The sequence below is a fragment of the Xyrauchen texanus genome, chromosome 31 (assembly GCF_025860055.1).
Source record: "Xyrauchen texanus isolate HMW12.3.18 chromosome 31, RBS_HiC_50CHRs, whole genome shotgun sequence".
Lineage (NCBI taxonomy): Eukaryota > Metazoa > Chordata > Actinopteri > Cypriniformes > Catostomidae > Xyrauchen > Xyrauchen texanus.
Genome location: NC_068306.1, coordinates 33,976,245 through 33,997,517, shown reverse-complemented (window position 1 = coordinate 33,997,517; position 21,273 = coordinate 33,976,245). Strand labels below are relative to the sequence as shown.

Here is a 21,273-nt window from a genome sequence, read left to right as displayed (position 1 = left end):
AAAGTTATTCATATAAGTGTTACCCATTAAATTTATAAATAAAGCATAAATGCGATTTGCCTATCCTAAATAAAGTGAAAACGTGTCATCAGAGTTTGTGAAAAGGGTCTATTGAAAGCCAACAAATGCTCTTGATGTGAGTTTGAATCTGGGTCGCAACATTTCCTAATCGCTTATCTGCCTGTCATTCCATTCCTCCCTACTCTGTTTTATAAAGAAAGTGCTTAAAAGGCTAAAAATGCACAAAAACAAAAAAAATAGAGATGGGAAAAACATATCAATCAGCCCATTTTTTGCAATTTGAAAAGTCACGTTCTGAGCCAGTAGGCATTAGCATCGCAGATACCAGAGGTCTCTTGAGCTCTGCTGTCCAAAGACTGTCTCAAATTAGACAAGGACTTTCCATGCAACAGGACGAGCCCCCAAATAACCATGTCATCCTCAGTGTACATCACCCTGGGGTAAACTGACTGGCCTAAATTTTAAAACAGATGATTTGTCAGATGAAGCCCAAGATAGAGAAAGAGAGGAATTGGCAATAAGAGATTTGAATGGAAAATTTGAGGAGGATGATGCTGAAGGAGCTCGAGGACCGAGGAGTTGAAAGAAGAACAAGTTAAAACAGAGAGAGAGAGAGAGAGAGAGAGAGTGGAGACAACTCATCCCCTATACTTAAAACAGCATAAACCTACAATTAAAGGCTGTACAAATGGTCACGTGAAGAAAAAAAAAACAGAACGCTTCCATTACTAAGTGATAGAAATATCTGCGGTAATCTGCAGACCAGGTCGTAATGTAAATGTTCTGCTTTTACTGGTCTTTAAGAGTTTTTTTTTTTTTTACCTTGTTTCACTTAATATCTTTTCTTAATTTCTCTCATAATAGTGAAATGTCATGAGTGATAGCCCAGGCACTCTGTCAAGGCTATGGTCTCATTCTCTCTGATATAATGGCACTAATGTTAGGCACAGAGGACACATAGATGTTGTTTTTGCCCCAGGAATATTTATGAAGACAACACTGTTCAACAGCATTGTATATTTAGAAGAAAGTTTGAAAATGATAAATATGACAACATGGTTCAGTTGCTTTCATGTGGTCATAACACCACAGTTAAACGAGGGAACAAAGACGGCTCTACCCAGCAGAATACATTAGGTAATAAACTGAAACAGAGCTGTAGACAGCATTTAATGGGTGAATCAAATGGTTCTTTGATTGCAAGAACACAACGTAATCAGTCAACTTGAAACAGATTTAGCAACCCTTTATATTTCTGTAATTTTATGTATTTATGAGTACAACCGAATATTCAAAATAGAGTAAACTTGATATCAGCAATCTAGAATTGATATAACATAACAGGTCCTGAATGGAGTCAGACATATATGTGGTCCAAAAAAAAAGTATAATTTTCTTGACTTTCAGTTTCGTTAATATATTTTATGCAAAAGGAATACCGTACTAAAATACTCTGACTGCGTTTGCTGCAGCACAATTCAGAAGCAGTGCTGCCCATCTACTGAAACTACAGCATAACACCAACAGCCCAAACAGTATAGTCCAATTCCCAAATGAATGTCTCTTATGAGCCAGTTCTTTTGAATCTACAGAGTGAAACACACAGCATGACCAGTGTAGTCTGATTGTGTATAGTGTATTATGTTAAGCTAAAGATAGGCCTTCACATTACAGTTTTGTTGTAATTGGTTTTCTCTCTGAATTATTTCTGATTTGTTATTTCTGCTCTACTGAAATCTGAAATTATCTCAAAAGTAAGAACTGTTAATGAAATTGTAGAGGAATCCGAATTGGAATTGTTGAATTGCAACAACAATTTGCAGTGAACACTGGAGGAATATTCTCCCTCTTAAATACTGCTTGCACCTACTTTTGAAAAATATTTTTGACTGGGGCATTCACCCTCAATCCCAATGATAACAGATTTTTTTCAAATCTGTTGTCATTTGCTGTTATTGCCATAACCTTAATAACATTAACATTAACCAGCATTAAATTACAGTTAAATATTGACAAGAGTTTAGAAAGTCTAAAATGGTGTAAGGATGTATGATGACAAGGAGGGAAGTTGCAACTCATATTTTCCTCCACAAGCAAATCTTCACAATTAACATAAAACTTTTCTGGGTCTCAACAAAACTTCTCAATTAACATAAACTTTTCTTATGCGCTGTACGCGGCAACACTGGACTGCCGCGTGTCACACACCATGGTCTGCATGGAATAACGTGCATGGACGAATCATGCACAATGAGACCAGGAACATGCATTAAGGAAGTCAGCTGAGTAAAGTTCTGATTTATTCATGATAAATGTTGCTTTTAATACACTTCTAGATACCAAGCTAAGTGTAATGATACAAAGAACAGCCAAGCTGAAGAAGTTGCCAAGCTGGGTTTTGTCTTAACTGTGAAAATTCTGTGACAATGACACACTTTGGTGCCAAATCCATACAAAATGTTGTGAACAATGAGTCTGTGATAAATCTGGATAAGCATGAGCAGGATCATGAGAGATATTTACTACAAAGCCTGAAAACAAATAATGTTATCTGAAGCAAACCTGACAATAGCACAAGCTGTTGAAACAGCTGTAAGTATGCGACAGCCCAGGCACCCAATCAAGTCTGTGGTCTAATTTTTTGTGATATAATGGCACTAATGTTTGGAGACCTGTTAATGTCCTGGTTACTTCCGTAACCTCCATTCCCTAATGGAGGGAACGAGACGTAGTGTCAATGAAGTGACACTAGGGGTCAATATTGGGAGCCCGAAACACCTTCTGATCTTTTATAAAAGGCAGGAGCCATGCAGGAGGCAAAACGTGCTGGCCGTGGTATGCCATAGCTATGGCATCAATGATCCAGTGAGCGATCCTCTGCTTGGTGACAGCGCTTCCTTTCCGCTGTTCACCAAAGCAGACAAAGAGCTGCTCAGACACTCTAAAGCTCTGCGTGCGATCCAAATAGATGCGTAAAGCATGCACCGGACGCAGCAACGTCAAGGCTGGGTCTGCCTCCTCCTGGAGCAGCGCTTGCAGGTTCACCACCTGATCCCTGAATGGGGATGCCCTTGGCGACGATCAGACGGGATGGGGGGTCTTGAGCCACGCCACTTTCTGGGCAGGATGTGTTGGCACCTTGTAGAGTGGGCCCTAGCCTGAGTGATTGTGTCTACCACAGTGTTTTTTAGGCTACCTAAGCCTTCTGTGTCCTGTCCAGGGGCCAGACATGGAGATTCCAGAGGTCAGGTAGTGGGTGCCAGATTGTTCCCCATCCCTGAGGAATAAGGTCCTTCCTCAAGGTAATTCGCCAGGGGGGAGCTGACACGAGGAGCGTGAGGTCCGAGAACCATGTCTGGGTGGACCAGTAGAGTGCTACTAGGATGGCCTGCTCCTCATCCTCCCTGACATTGCAAAGTGTCTGTGCAAGTAGGCTCACTGGGGAAAATGGAAGGCGGAGGCTGGACAGCAGAAGCCTTTCCTCTTCTACTCCTCCTCTGGGCGGACGAGGCTGACAACGCTGGGTCGCTGAACGTGGCAGGCGTGGGCTCTGGCTCACTGACCGTGGCAGGCCTGGGCTCAGGCTCGCTGACCGTGGCAGGTGTGGGCTCAGGCTCGCTGACCGTGGAAGGCGTGGGCTCAGGCTCGCTGACCGTGGCAGGCGTGGGCTCTGGCTCGCTGACCGTGGCAGGCGTGGGCTCTGGCTCGCTGACCATGGCAGACGTGGGCTCAAGCTCGCTGACCGTGGCAGGCGTGAACTGGGGAGTGGAAGCTTTTCCTCTCCTCCTCCTCCGGGCGGACGAAGCTGGCAGCGCTGGCTCGTTGGCCAAGGCAGGCGTGGGGAGCCCAGAGGTGGGAGCCAGGATCGAGAGAGGTGGTTCCCTGGCAGTGAGTTCCTTCACAACGAGACTCACATACTCCTGCCAGGTGTAGTCTCCGGTCTCCGGCAAATCCCACCATCGGTGTTTGGGTAATCTGAACCTGTACGCTTCGGTACATGTAACTGGCCACGCTGGAGAAGAAGTGGGTGAACACCCGAACTGATAAGTCCGCCTGTGTTAGCTCCTTGAGGAACACCGCTAGATCCATTTTTGGTCGATCGTTCTGTTACGCAAGCAGGAGGAGGCAGACGAGGTGTGAGGATCTAAGTGGGGGGGGTTTATTGACAAAGGTGGAAACAAACAAGACTGGAACAAAGGAAACGTCCACGATGGGAAAAACAAAACCAAAATACGAAAACATCCAAAGAATACACGGGCTGGAGAAACATTGACATTGGGTAAACACGGCAAAACATCTACATCCAGACATCCACAAACAACGATCAACAATGACTGAGGAACAAACAGGGTTTAAGTACACAGGGGTAATGAGGACTAAACTACAAACAGGTGAGGACAATGACAAAGTGCTGGCAGTGATGAGGGCCGGGAATTGTGGGAATTGTAGTTCAAGACAATTGACTTGTGAAACACGGGGCAGACAACAAGGGATGGTGACAATTATATCTGTTTAAACGAGATATGCGTATATTTGCAGACGGTATATGATATTAGTTTTATTGATATTTGCTGTTTTATCATTAGACATGACAGTTAAAAGTTACAGGGAACTGATATGCAACTGATACATGGCTCTGATATGCAGAGCGTTTAAATGACACTGTGTTGTACACTGGTCTACTATTGTAGTAAGACGATGGCATGTAACAACAAAACAAACCATGAGTGTTCATTTACATGTCTCATTCGCTTCACATACAAGCAGGTGATTTTTGGCACCCTCAAGAAACAAATCGTCCATACGGGAATATTTATCTTCTGATACCGATAAGTTCTGATAAGTCAGAATATTGGACAATTTATTGGCCTCTGTGATATATCGGTTGACCACTACTGATAAGTCAACATGATCTCATGAGAATGTGTATGTACTCTTAAGCAAAGTTTGATTCTAGCAAAATTACATTCTCTTACATTTGCATAGACACCGAAACGTACAATCGACATATTGACAGCATCTAAACATCATAATTTTACGTAATAACAACTACAGAAAATTTTTTATGTTTACATGTACTGTTTGAATTCATATAATTAATCAGTTAATTACATTTAATTTATAATAATTAGATTAGTTAAATGCCAGCACGTTTATTTAACACAGTTGACATTATAATATGACATTTTAATGGTTTCATTCAGTTCTGTGTGATTTCTGCTGCCCTATACAATGTTATATCACCAAGACTAAACTTTAAAATGTTCAAATGAATAAAAACTCTTTAATCATTAAACATTTAATTTTATTTTTGTTTACCATGGGACAAAAAAAGGAGTTTACGGAATATGCAAAAACCACAAAAAGCACCATAAAACAAATTTTGTTAGCTATAATCCAACCGACCATAGCGACCGCCATAAACGTTAACCCGTGTTGGTTTTGTTTTCAACATTAAAAAATCATCACCTCAAGAAGCATTACAACCACCGGTTTTACACCAGTGATGTCAAATGCTCATTGCCACTCAAGTGTCTCGTGACCGTTTATGACATGATCATTTAAATAATCATTTAAATTCCACACTCTACCTCATGCAAAGCTATTGGAGCACATCGGATGCAGCATATCGCCCTTTGTACTACTTTTGTACTGAATTTTGCAGTCAATTATTTGAAAATTATTTTGATTAAATTGATCTGCCTGTTATGTGTTTTATATGCTTAATAAATGATTAGTTATTATGTTTAGGTTTAAGAGTAGATTTGGGATAAGCGGATGTAAAATACATAATTAATATATTGTAACAAATTATTGCTACAGTACATTGATCTACATGTTTTTATATTATTGAAAAATTTAAGAAAATATTGAAGAAATATCTACAAAACAGTACAAATGTACAAATATATTTATAATTAAATTGTGCTTTCAATTATATTTGAAAAAAAAAAATGTACTTTTGTTTTTATCACTGTTATTGGTGAAGCTACTTTGAAATTGTAACTTCTCATAACTTGAAAAAGAATTAATGTTAAACTACAGTATACTCTTTAAAAAGAAAAAAGCAGAACTAGACAAAAACTACTAATAAAAGTTGCTTACTATATTAAAGCTATTTAAAGAAGAAAATATTTTGAGATACATAACAATCGGATGATATTATTTAATTTTGCAATCAAAGTTCTACATGATCATAATACCTGGTGTAACACTTGGCCAAGAGGATCGTGATCTGGACAGTGAAACCACTTTGAAAGGGTGACCTGGCAGGAAAAGTAATAACCTGGTAAATGGATCTTGTGCTCACACTGATGGAAGACAAAGAACAGTCATATATCTGTATTATGCTCAAAGAGGTTTACCAGTCACATAACCTTAGGGGGTAATAGAATCCAAAGAAAACATAGAAGGGGAGAATGAGGAATTTTTTTTTTTTAAATATACATACAAATTTTAACCATAACCTTAGAAGATGACTTCCGGTAAAGCTCATTCAGAATTATTAGGGTCAAGACGAGGAGCAGGCATCATACTAAAAGCATTTAGTGGGGTGCAACTGATGATTATTTTGACTTGCCACTGCTCTAGGTAGACTAGGGTTCACGGCCCCTGGGTGTTTGTGAGATTGAACTGGTTGCGAAAAAATATATTTTATTCATTTATATAATTTTTAAAACAATGAATGGTAATTTCAAATGTTGTCTGTCACTTAAATGACAAAATATGTCATGTTTACCGAAATGTAAGTAATAAAACATAAAATATTTAGTAATTTATTTTACAGAGTGTCTATTTGCACTGCCACACAGCTCAGCTATTTGAGCCTAATAGTCTGGTGGAACCACTGAAATATACGACAAACTTATCAATAGATGTCACTGCAGTGGCGTGGGGTGTAAAGGCCATGTGCGAATGTGTGCTGTTGTCCTAGCGAACGCAGTTCGATTCCGTGTTCTGTCTCACTTATTTCCCATCTGATTTCCTCATTCTACTCTTAATATTTCCTTTAATACTATTTAAAATAATAGATAAATATGAATCTAAATGTTGATTTCATCACTGTGATTTGGTCACAGTGAATGTCGAGGAGTGCAGAGAAGGGTTTGATCCGGAGATGGGGTCTGTCAATTGCACTCGTTCCCCTGTGAAACCATGGTTACTGCTGTAAAACCAACATAATATTTTTCTACGGAAAGGTTAAGGTTAGGTTCAGGTGTATAGCTTAATATATTGTGTCTGAGAAACTCAAAATAAATGCAATAAACACACTGTAGTGATGCCCATACTGTATGTTAGTATTTAAATATGGGTGCAAATAGTATCTGACACTAACCATCCTACCATATAATATCTACCATTATTTGCACCAAGGTTGGGATGCAAATAATATCTGTCTCTATTTGCACTGGGGTGTAAATAACATATACCATTTACCATATAGCATATTACCATATACCACCGAACCAACCGGTTGTCAGAGGCTTACGATGGGTCTCTAAGCTACCATTTCCTTCCACTGTCTGTGGTCGAAACTCTCAGAACATAATGTATGATTAAGTATGATAATGGGTCACACTTTATTTTATAGTGCTCATGTTACTGTGTATTTACATAGTTAATTATAGATTAATACTACTCAACATGAATTTGCTGTGTAATAATTTTTTCTGTTGCTTGAACTTACATTAATACTATAGTAATTAATAATAGTAACATGTAATCTGTAACACAGACACTGTAAAATATCTATGTATCTATGTCTAATAGCATATGTATGTAATAAGTTCATTCAAATATAACAAGTAATAAATAAATTAAGACTAAATGTCAAATGAATTATATTTTGAAAGTTTAACATTACTTAAAATATCACTGGGTATTTCCAATGAATAATTCAAGTCTAAGTGGTTCAGCTGACAATAAAGTTTGGTAACCACTGATCAACATTAATCCAAAACATTGTGATGCAATGCAGATCTCTTACTCGTATATGACAAATAAAATCAGAACAGTCAGGCAGAACCGTCTGTTTATGAACTTAAATTATGAACTTAAACAGAACCTTTTCTCACTGAAGCTGCAAATGGGCATGCGCTTTACAATAATCCCTGAATCACTGGGTAAAGTAACTCCAAGAATCACATCCTAATTCAGTCTATAACAAATGTTATGTCTTGTCGCTCATTGTGGCTGGTTAAGACAAAAACACTGATTAACACTGAACAGATACCTTTTATCGTGTATCGTGTCTGGTTACTCTAAATAAAGAAATTGAGTAAAGCCAAACAGACTGGTGCTTGCTCTTGCCATTTTTGTGTACAGTATGCATCAGTTGTCCGTGAACAGTCTGTGGCCCTCCAGTTTGAGCTTTAGACTATGTTATTGCTGACAGAACTCCACTTTCACCTATCAATGTGTCTCTCTGTTGCAGAGAGTCTTCCCTCATCAAGCTCTAGTTATGATGTGGCCAGGCCACCACAAAGACCATCATGGCTTTGACTTTTCCTAGGCATCTATTAGTAGTGCTGCTACCAGTGCTCCTTTTCTGGTGTCCAGTTGGTTGGCTAATGCTTGCTGGTCTCTGAAAGTCCACAATCACAGAGCCCTTTCATTGCCCTCCAAATTTCCGTAAAACTTTTTTTAGACATTTGGGCACCCAGTGACTTGGTATCATGGGGGGTTGATGATGAGAAGGCACAAGAAGACAGCAGATCACTTATTATGGAACATTTATTCTCATTTCGAGACACAATGGAAATGACTCTTGTGATGGCATAACAACTGCCAGAAAAGCACATTTACGCATCATCTTTTTTTATTTTATTTGTATGAGTCAATAAATATTGCATATACACTAAACAAGGTCTGGGATACCACCTGACACATAAATGGTACCCCCTATATAACCCAACAATTTACAGCACATCACTCATAGTTCCATTTCCAAATGTGCCCAAAGACAAATTTTATGACATTCGAAATGTTCCACCCAAAACACTATTGACACCTACTCTATGTGATGTGGTGGTGGCTTTTAAGTTTATTATCGTAAAATTAAAGCTAACATGAAGATAATATTACACTAAAATTAAATTAAAATAAAAAAGTGGTTTGAAAATATGCTATATACAATATGCTGTAAAATGGCAGTAAGGTTAATGAAAGGTAAACGGTTTATTCCAGGGTTTTTGTAGAAAACCGCATTCTGAAACATCATGTAAAAGAGAATGGCATTATCCTTATGCCACTTAAGCTGACTCTACACTAGCAGACTCAAATTGGTTGGGGGTGTCACACTTAATGACTTATAGATATTGCAGTTTCATTTTCTGTTAATGCAGTATTTTCTGTAAAGCTGCTTTGAAATGATGTGTGTTGTAAAAATAGCTATAGAAATAACAATGGCTTGACTGTTTTCACTAATCTTGCCCTCCTAGTCAGTGAGCCCATCACATTTACCGATTAAAAATGGAGGGAAGATGTCACACTTAAAGACTGCCTTTCTCCACACGAAAAGTGAACACACAGGCAAACATGAACAGTAAGCAGTGTTTCGCGGCAGCAGATGCAGTATCTGTTTTATGATATATGGGTACACGCAGAAAGAATAGAAAGCACAGAAAGTGTTGGGCAAGACTACACTTACGTAGCTGCGGACAATATGGCTTGACAGTTCTTCAGCGGGAATTGGCGGTAAGGACACAACCATAACAATCACTTTTTTTTTTACACATGTGAATGTTTATAAAACAATATTAATAGACAGTAGGCAATGTACAGTATTGTCACCTTGGATGGGTTTATTATGCGATAATGACTGGCTTACAACTGTTAAATTGTTGCACAACTATATGGAATAAATTATTAAATAGACAGGTCATTATCAAAATATGGTGACAAACATGTTCCTTGACTTTTCAGTAATGAAAAGATTTCAAATAGTCAAAAAATGAATTAAAAAAAAAAATTCTATAACCTAACTTTTTGCTGATTAAAAAAAATGGTTTGGTTCTATATTTTTAAACAAATGTTTTTAAATATATATTTAAATGTGGCAACTATTTGAAAAAAAAAAAAAAATTACTGTTATTTTTGTATTTATTTATTTATTCTTACTATTTTTGTCTTCTCAGATCAAGCCTAACAAGGGTGTGAAAAAGCAAAACAAACTTTTTTTTGCAGAAAAAGGCCGCACCCACAGCAGTGATAATTTCAAGCAATCCGGATGTGTATTTTCAGTGTTTTAAGGCATTAACTCACCTCGGATTCCAGAGAGTCAAGTGATTAACACCTCCCGCTAATGGGCAGTCTCCCTCTGCCAAGCCTGTGATTGTTAATGTTGCTAACAACAAAAAATCATTGGAAAAATCAACTAGTGTAGAACTACCTTTAAGGGATTAAGAGAGAATGGTTTAACACACCTGGGTTTCTCCCAGAGAACGCAGCTTCTGCAGCCATGTAAACTAATTTGCGGCATTCTAACAAGTTTTTGAGGAGTGCGCATGTGTGTGAACAGATATCATAGGATAACAAATGTCATAGGATGGAGCCCTACAAGTCAACACAGTGGAAAGAATTCAACATTTCTGGAAGTACCAAAAAAGAAAAATATATGCATTTGTACACACCAATGTAAAATATCGACTGTCAATCACATTGGCTTATACAGTAGAGTATATGTATAGCATTTACTACAAAACAAACAAAAAAGACTTAAAAATTCAAGTGTTGTAACTATGAAGTTAACAGTATTAAATACTTTCCTTGCACCTGAGCATTTGAGTGTACACAACTTAAAAAAATAGTATCACTGCTATATATATATATATATATATATATATATATACAGGTGAAACTCGAAAAATTAGAATATCGTGCAAAAGTTCATTCATTTCAGTAATTCAACTTAAAAGGTGAAACTAATATATTATATAGACTCATTACAAGCAAAGTAAGATATTTCAAGCCTTTATTTGATATAATTTTGATGATTATGGCTTACAGCTTATGAAAACCCCAAATTCAGAATCTCAGAAAATTAGAATATTGTGAAAAGGTTCAGTATTGTAGGCTCAAAGTGTCACACTCTAATCAGCTAAACACCTGCAAAGGGTTCCTGAGCCTTTAAATGGTCTCTCAGTCTGGTTCAGTTGAATTCACAATCATGGGGAAGACTGCTGACCTGACAGTTGTGCAGAAAACCATCATTGACACCCTCCACAAGGAGGGAAAGCCTCAAAAGGTAATTGCAAAAGAAGTTGGATGTTCTCAAAGTGCTGTATCAAAGCACATTAATAGAAAGTTAAGTGGAAGGGAAAAGTGTGGAAGAAAAAGGTGCACAAGCAGCAGGGATGACCGTAGCCTGGAGAGGATTGTCAGGAAAAGGCCATTCAAATGTGTGGGGAGCTTCACAAGGAGTGGACTGAGGCTGGAGTTACTGCATCAAGAGCCACCACACACAGACGGGTCCTGGACATGGGCTTCAAATGTCAAACGTCTTACCTGGGCTAAAGAAAAAAAGAACTGGTCTGTTGCTCAGTGGTCCAAAGTCCTCTTTTCTGATGAGAGCAAATTTTGCATCTCATTTGGACACCAAGGTCCCAGAGTCTGGAGGAAGAATGGAGAGGCACACAATCCAAGATGCTTGAAGTCCAGTGTGAAGTTTCCACAGTCTGTGTTGGTTTGGGGAGCCATGTCATCGGCTGGTGTTGGTCCACTGTGCTTTATTAAGTCCAGAGTCAACGCAGCCGTCTACCGGGACATTTTAGAGCACTTCATGCTTCCTTCAGCAGACAAGCTTTATGGAGATGCTGACTTCATTTTCCAGCAGGACTTGGCACCTGCCCACACTGCCAAAAGTACTAAAACCTGGTTCAATGACCATGGTATTACTGTGCTTGATTGGCCAGCAAACTCGCCTGACCTGAACCCCATAGAGAATCTATGGGGCATTGCTAAGAGAAAGATGAGAGACATGAGACCAAACAATGCAGAAGAGCTGAAGGCCGCTACTGAAGCATCTTGGTCTTCCATAACACCTCAGCAGTGCCACAGGCTGATAGCATCCATGCCACGCCACATTGAGGCAGTAATTAATGCAAAAGGGGCCCAAACCAAGTACTGAGTACATATGCATGATTATACTTTTCAGAGGGCCGACATTTCTGTATTTAAAATCCTTTTTTTAATTGATTTCATGTAATATTCTAATTTTCTGAGATTCTGAATTTGGGGTTTTCATAAGCTGTAAGCCATAATCATCAAAATTATATCAAATAAAGACTTGAAATATCTTACTTTGCTTGTAATGAGTCTATATAATATATTAGTTTCACCTTTTAAGTTGAATTACTGAAATTAATGAACTTTTGCACGATATTCTAATTTTTCGAGTTTCACCTGTATATATATATATATATATATATATATATATATATACACACACACTGGCAGCCAAAAGTTTGGAATAATGTACATATTTTGCTCTTATGGAAAGGAATTGGTCTTTTATTCACCAAAGTGGCATTCAACTGATCACAATGTATAGTCGGGACATTATTAACATGAAAAATAATAACTTTTACAAACATTAATAACTACAACAGTTTGATTTTTTTTCAGAACTTCTTAAACTTCTACAAAGAATTCTCATCCAAAAATCCTCCACATGCAGCAACGACAGCTTTGCAGATCCTTGGCATTCTAGCTGTCAGTTTGTCCAGATACTCAGGTGACATTTCACCCCACACTTCCTGTAGCACTTGCCATAGATGTGACTGTGTCAAGCACTTCTCACACACTTTACAGTCTAGCTGATTCAACAAAAGCTCAATGCGGTTAAGATCCATAACACTCTTTTCCAATTATATGTTGTCCAATGTCTGTGTTTATTTACCCACTCTAACCTTTTCTTTTTCTCTTTCAAAAGTGCCTTTTTCTTTGCAATTCTTCCCATAAGGCCTGCAGCCCTGAGTCTTCTCTTTACTGTTGTACATGAAACTGGTGTTGAGCGGGTAGAATTCAATGAAGCTGTCAGCTGAGGACATGTGAGGCATCTATATCTCAAACTAGAGACTCTGATGTAATTATCCTCTTCTTTAGTTGTACATCTGGCCTTCCACATTTCTTTCTGCCCTTGTTAGAGTCAGATGTACTTTGTCTTTGAAGACTGTATTGTACACCTTTCTATGAAATCTTCAGTTTCTTGGCAGTTTCAATCATTGTATAGCCTTCATTCCTCAAAATAATGATTGTCTGATGAGTTTCTTTTTTTGCCATGTTTTACCTAATATTGACCTTAAGACATGCCAGTCTATTACATAATGTGGCAACTCAAAAACAAACACAAATACAATGTTAAGCTTCATTTAATGAACCAAATTGCTGTCAACAGTGTTTGACATAATGGCAAGTTATTTTCTAGTACCAAATTAGCAAATTAACATGATTATATAAGGATAAGGTGTTCGAGTGATGGCTGCTGTCTAGATTTGATAAAAAATGACTTGATGGTGCTGTTTTTTACATCAGTAATGTCCTGACTATACTTTGTGATCAGTTGAATGCCACTTTGGTGAATTGAAGTACCAATTTCCTTCTGAAACAATATCAAAATTATTTGAACACCGAAACTAAAAACTAAAAAGCAAAAAATATATTAACCTGTTAACCTTTGCCAGAGCGCCAGCGCACGGAAGAGTTTTTTCCCCCCACAAGTTTAATGTTTATGAATAGATTTAACGTGAAAGAACATCATTAATCTTGGCAAACTATATATCATTTTAAAGGTGTAAGCCTCAAGCATCGATGATAGAGCTCTGTTTTTCGATGAAAAGCTTATAACGAATGTATTTCTTGCATTTATGTAAGCAGTACAGATCAAAACACACGTAATCAAAAACGGAGTACATACCAGTAGTGTCGTAATAACGAGCCACACACGCATCCACTGCTAAAAGTTCCAGATTGAATGGAAAGGTGAGGGTCCACTGAATAACATCCCATAGAGCATTTTTAGTCCAAAGAAACAATAACGTTGTAACATCGATGGTTATTCCTTTGTTTACATCGAAGTTTCTTCAGGGTGAAGTATCATACTTGTCGGTTATGCAATAAAATTATGCATAAAAACAGACTCCGGTAGCCGAACGTTATATGGGTGTGTTGCTTAGAGTGTAATGAACAAATTAAGACCGCACACACACACACAAATACAAAGATAGGCAATATATAGGTCAAAATATCCAAACACTGCGGTCAGTTTTTTGATGTCATGATATGCTGATCCTATTATTTTGTCTTTACAACGAAAGCCAATGAAAGAATTGAAATTATATGACTGATAGAAAATGTAGCCAAGCAGTGCACGATTCCAACGATACCGGGAAGTCTAAATTCCTCGCGAACAAGATGTTTTTTATTTATTTGAATCAGCCACTCTCTATTGAGGAGCTAACCTGCGACGTAGGCTGTGACCACACCCCCGTCATTTGACAACAAACAAGCCATAGTAAAAAGACGGTTCCCCAGTCAACATCTGTTTTCGCGTCTTACTTACTGGACGGATTATCTCATCAAATGGATCGTCAAAAGAAGTTTTTTCTGCTGAAGATGTTTTATTTGCGATCACTCGAAGCAGCGATGACGAAATTGAGGAGAGTGAAGACAGCGTCGAGGGTGATATGCTTGAGGACGGAAAAGATGGTCCAATTTTACATCGGTGAGTTGCTATGTAACATGCACACATTATACGTGTCTAAACGACTGCCCATCAGTTTGATTGTATGGACGACCTTTAGTATGAATGCTGTCTAAACGACTGCCCATCAGTTTGATTGTTGATTTATGAATGCTGTCTAAACGACTGCCCATCAGTTTGATTGTTGATTGAATGGCCAGCCACATAAAAACTATACAGAATTATTTACTTGACATGCGGTGCTAATTATCTTTCCATTCTTTCCCATGCAACAGCTGTGTGGATTATTTTATAACTGAAAAAGCATGGAACAGTGTATATGATGACTAAAATAGCTTGCAGTACCCTTCATAACATTTGGTCATTAGGTTGCTTTTTGAGGTATCCAAGGAGGCTTCTTGGTACCTGGACATAGTCTTGGAAAAAATATTGCAGAAATCTCATTTTTCATAATATCTTCCTCAAATGTGAAATATAAACTGATGAGACTTGTGGCTTTCAATCAATTACCTAACTGGATTCCTCCAGGTTTGTTTTCATTTATTTTTTCATAAAATAATGCAATGTTACTTGCAGTGCAAATTATCTTCAAGACACTTTAAATTCTATAAATGTTTTTCGGTGTAAGTTTTTTCAACTTTTACATTTGGGTAATAAACTCCAAAGTGTCTTCTTTTTAAATATGTCTAAATTGTGCATGTAGAGCAAATTGTTCAGTAACTACAATTATTTTAGTTTGGGGATGTCATTTCTGGGGATGTGCCTCGGGCAGGGGAGGGAGAAAGGGAACTGACATAGTCTTGGAAAAAAGCTTGCAGGAACCCCATTTTTCATTATATCTTCCTCAAATTTGAAATATAAACTGATGAGACTTGTGGCTTTCAATCCTTTACCTAATTGGATTCCTCCAGGTCTATTTTTATATATTTGTACATGAAATAATAAAACATTTTTTGAAGTTCACATTATTTATGAGGCACTTCAACTTTTATAACTTTTTATTTGTTTGAGCATTATCAACTCTGATTTATTGTTAGTAGAGTGCCAAGTGTCTTCTTTCCAAAGAGACCTTAATTGTGCCTGTGGTACACTGTTCTCAGGAGCTATATTTATTTTAATTCAGGTATGTCATTTTCAGCTGTGAGCCCCTGAGTGGGGGTGCAGGTTAACAGGTTAAGACAAAACAGTAATATTTAAATGAAATAATATTAAACTATAACTATCAAATGCTGAAACTTACTAAAACTAAACTGAAATGTGAAGCAAATTTGAAAATAGTATTAAAATCAAAACAAATCTGAATATGCAAAACTATATTAACTTTGATAGGCTCAGTCACAGTGAAAGATGATGATGTCCTATTGATCTGATGGGTTGGTGCACATGGTTTGGTTATGATTCAGAAAGGGTATACGATGGCCAAATTGCAATATCATCCTACAGTATTTCTCCAGCTCTACTTGAAATCTCCATTTACAACAGTGCAGGGCCCAAACATCAAATTCCAGTTCAGAAACAAAAATTTTCTGCCATGTGGGTTCGAGGTCCCAATGTCACTGTCCAACAGGCTGTCTTGGCCAATTGTCTTTCTCTCTCAAACCACTTGTGACACCAATGTAGAACGTAGGTTGGAGGCGCCATCAGAAGATGCTGAGGCACTCATGCAGAATGCACTATTCTCACCTCAAGGCACAGCTCAAAGAGAACGACTCTTTCTTTATCGCATCAGCAGCCGATTATAAAAAGCTAGCTGTTTTTAGAGTATTCTGGGTACTTCCTAGCCACATTGCTGGGACATGAATGCAACAGTACAAATATATGAGACACATATTTATGTTTCTGAATTTGCCAACATCTTGGTATATAGCACTATACCAAGTCTTTAACTCTCCAACTTTCATATGGTTAGTACAAAGATTACATCTTTAATTGAGATTCTGTGATAAACGTTCCAGTAAGAATTAGTGCAACAGATAGGCCTATTGTGTAATTTTATCCTAATTAGATTTCCCACTCAGCTTTTTCATTTTTGCAGTGAAGAGGCTTTATTTCATAAATCAAATTTTATAGGTTGATTATTTTAAAATTAACCTTGATAATGTTTCTCTATTGTAATTTGAGTATCGTTTCATGCTCTGTATAAAATGACAGATTGTGATGTTTTCTTCTATTACAAAATAACATCTCTTTCAAAATACAAAGTGTTGCCGCACGGCTGTGGTGATTCATCTTGCATACCAGAACCAATTGTGTGTATGATTAAGATGCATGCTTTTCGCCATGCAGTCTCTCAACCAATTACCTTCCCTCTTAAATGAGCCCATAAAGCAGCACAGCACTCGCACATTCACTGGGACAGAAGGGGGGGAAAAATATGAATTCTCTGCCTTCCGCTGTGGCACATTTGACAAACGAATCTGAATTCAATTCAATTCAGCAGCAATGAAAATCTCAATTTTCTCCCATCTGCTACCAATGACATGAAACAGAATACCTTTTTAAATGTAATAAATCTTAGAGACAGACGTATTTTGACACGAGTGAATATGAAGCTTTGTGAAGAGTGGATAAAAATGTGATCAGTTAAAAATTCTGCGTAGACCTCATTTATAAACATATTTTGAAAAATTCCAGAGACAGAACACATACCATGTCAGTGTCAGATACTGGCCCAAAGCTGGTCACATAGATGTTTGTCCTCACTTCAGTCACACTCTCTAAAAAAAAAAGAACAGAAGAAAGAGTTGAAAAAACTATTATATGAAAGGAATAGGGTTACTCATTGTCGATTCAACCTAATTTTAGAAACCCTGGCTGAAAAAGTTGATTTTGTTCATACTTTTTCAAAAGAAAAAGATGACAAGTGAGAATATAACAAGCCATGGATCCATATTTATCAATATGATCCATGGATAAGTATCTTTTGTAGACAAAAAAAAAAAAGAACTGCCTATGATTTTGGAGAAAACTACAGGTAAAAAATAAACTTAGAAAGGTGGCAGCACCAATGTTGTATTTTTACACAGGTCTGTTATTAAAATAAGTTGACTTCAGCACTACTTGTTGCATTATATGCCAGTTGTGTGAGTCCAAACAAAAAGGCACTTTTAATCTTCTGAAGTTAGAGTGCCTATAACTCCAGGCGTATTGTAGATATCAAAATATCTTTTTAGATTATGGTTCAGAACATACTTTTACATTTTCAAGTTCATTTTTAAGGTCCTTTATGGTTAAATTCCAGAGATATGGTCTCTCAATGTGGCTTCATCCACAAATTGTAAGTTTACCGATTTTCAGTGGTTGAAAACCAAATGTGGGTTACATGGCATGAAGCTAGTTTTTCTTGCCCAACAAAACAAAGGTGAAAAAATGCAAATTATGTTGAAACCAGAAATGTAATTTCACTTATTCACATAACAGCAATAATGGAAAAATCCAAATATTTGACAGTCCAAAAATACATGGTTTAATTATGTTAAAGGGTCACATTTGGTTTTATGACATTAGTCAGGTTTATGGTAGGGAGGTAGGTTTTGTTGATTTAAAATTCAATAGAACATTAATCTTAAAACCTCATCTGTTTGGGAGAACATTTAACTCACTTTTAGCACCACTCAGTGGATATTTCTCCCAGGAGCCGCAGCAATACGTGTAATGAACTTCGTAATAATATTTTGAAAAAATGCTGCCACAGTCACCTAATTTTCATGAGATCATGCTCAAATAAATTTTCATATCTGGTGATCACAATTGGATTGCACTTGACCACATTAAAAACCAGCAAATGCATCGAAGAAACATTGGGACCTTCGGAAGTGCTCAGGGACTGATGTATTCATTTTCTCAAAACTATATAGAGTTATACAAAAACGCCCATCTGCACACGTATTTAGACCAAACCCCTCACAGCCGCATTAACGCATTCTTTGTGTAAATCCCCTAAGCCTATAGCCATGATGTAGTCATTTGAACTACTTCATGATATAGCGTTTCAGTTGCAATTCATGGTGAAGTCAGCTTTGATGTGATGAGTGGCATAATAAACGTCTTCATATTTTTAAAACTAGCTGGAAAAAGAAGGATTTGATGGAGCTTGGGTGAGGTGATTGGCTCGCAGCCAGCAGGAGAAGAGAAGACGGGGTGAGCTCAGCCAGTAGAGATGATGGAAGCAGTTCCATAGTGGCAACAGACTACAGCTCTATGTGAGCCAGTGTGATTTAGCCCATTCATCAAAAATGTGCATCTCGATTTTGACTGCCCACAGCTGGGCTCACAGTTTAGGCTCTGTACTTTTAGAGGTCACCAGAGATTCACTCAGTGAGATCTCTGTGGAGTAGAAAAAACATACACAGTGAGAGATGGCCTAATGGATTTCTTATGGCCATTTCTGCACATGTCAGTTGGAGATAGAATTTAGTACATAGTTTCCCAGAAATCAGCATTTAAACTTTAAAGTAGATGTGTAATTTTTTCGATGTGATATTATTGCTCGTTTCCCAGCTACATATACAGAGTCTACAATGAGAAAGCTAATAAAATCTATAAAATACTATAAAAGTGTCATTGGCTCTACCAGGAGTGTGTTTTCTGGAATCTGTTTGAAAACATTTCTGTCAATCTGTTTGGTGACACCCACAAATGCCGCACAAATGACCAGACTGATCTCATGGTAAAATTGGCGACAGGAGGTTTAATGTTTTGTCTGCTAAAATTGGTCTGTGATTTTTTTCATGTCTTCCCTAGTTGTCGAAGCTGAAACTACAGCTGTGCACAAGCACAACATTACTGAGACCCAAATTGTGTTATTTCACTTACTTCTAAGAATGAAGGAATGAATGTTGCATTTATAAAGGGCTTTTTCGGACAACACTCAAAGAGCTTTACACAGTGAACGGGGGTTCTCCTCAACCACCACTAGTATGCAGCATCCACCTGGATGATGCGACGGCAGCCATAGTGCAACAGTATGCTCAATCTATTGGTGGAGAGTAGAGAGGAGAGTTTTAGAACAAATTAATGGATGGGGATAATTAGGGGCCAATGGGGGGAATTTGGCCAGGACACAGGTTTTACACCTGGAATAGATGTGACGCAAAAGGCACAGCACATACGGTTTCCAGAGAAGTACTTACTAGGGCTGTTGATTTAATGTGTTAATTTAGTGTAATTAGCTATATAAAACATAACATGTTAATTTAAATATTATTTTCCTACCACACAAGCAATTCAAACTTGAAGTACATCTGTTTTTACAAGCTGCATCAATAGATGGCAGCGCACCTCAACAAACCTCACAAGCAGCACAGCCACAGAATGAGAACCGTTCATTTTAGGAGGAAGCAGATCAGGATGGAAAAGCAAAACAAAATACAGGAATCTTGAAATGTAATTTTTTAAGTTTCCACTACTTTTAAATTCATTCTGCGTCTTAAAAATGTGGCTTTTATGACTCTGAATATTAGTCTGAGGCATGCAGTTGTAAATAGAGGGAAAATTAAAAAATAGTGTAGACTGAACGCAAGAAAGTGATGAATCTAGACACACTTTTTGTGTTGTCTAATCAATAATTTATTCATCTGCCACAATAATGCAATTTAGTTCAAACTGAATTTAAATCTGTATTTATTATAGGCGCTACATATTATATTTATAAATATTTGAATTAATATGAATTATCTTTATTTTGGGGCCTTTCTCAGCCAAAAATTATGTATGCGATTCATTATCATTAATTTGATTAATTAATCGGCATATCATGTAATTATCCCTCGCAATTACTGAGACGCACATGGCCTGTTCATTCATGTTAATTTATATAATTAAACCTTTATGTTGACTGTTTAGCCGGTTCCCGCCTCTTCCTTGCCCTTATGTTGTAACAAAATCATACAATTTAATGTGGAGCGGTTGCTGCTTCATGTGCATTGACTGAGTGATTGTGCTGTTTGATGCAAGGATCTCTAGGTTTGATGCTCTTAAAGAGTTGATTATCTCCAGTGCACAACTTAAAATTTTCTGCTACTTTCTATGTTTTATAATGTGTACATGCTATGAATTTAAAATCAGGCATGTATTTACACGTATTTTGCAAAACTGTTTGTCTTTACCGCAAGCGAGTCTCTGTCAAACTTCAATGAGCAAACAGTCAATAAAACTGATCGCAATGGAGAAAGGGAGTGCAATCCTTTTGATTAAACTCAACATCACACCGTGCTTTCAATGTTATCAATTGTGCCAGTTTTTTTGAGTGTTACAAATGGTTTCTCCTGTCAGTGCATGTATTACAATAGGCAAAGATGCTATTTTCAATGCTAGAGTGAATTTGATGGTTTTACTGTATTAAACTGTATATAATACTGAATATAATGTACAATAATGCTAATCGTCCTGATATTTGAGATTTGATAGCATACACATATTTATTTAAATAATAGTTTAGGAAAATGTAATCAGTAACAATACTATTTTAAATCTACAATATTAATTTAAAATACTTACAATTTATGTAATCAGAGACAGTGTATAAGCATATGTATCTAACATAATTACGT

General features: G+C 37.3%; 1 protein-coding gene across 1 annotated transcript in view; it reads right to left on the bottom strand.

Annotated features, from left to right (window-relative positions):
* Nucleotides 1-21,273, bottom strand: part of LOC127624925 (gamma-aminobutyric acid receptor subunit alpha-2-like) — a 288,461-nt gene that overhangs the window by 198,658 nt on the left and 68,530 nt on the right. The window contains exon 4 of the mRNA XM_052099853.1: nucleotides 17,372-17,439. Within this exon, the coding sequence (XP_051955813.1) occupies nucleotides 17,372-17,439 (68 nt within the window). The remainder of the gene's footprint in view (nucleotides 1-17,371; nucleotides 17,440-21,273) is intronic.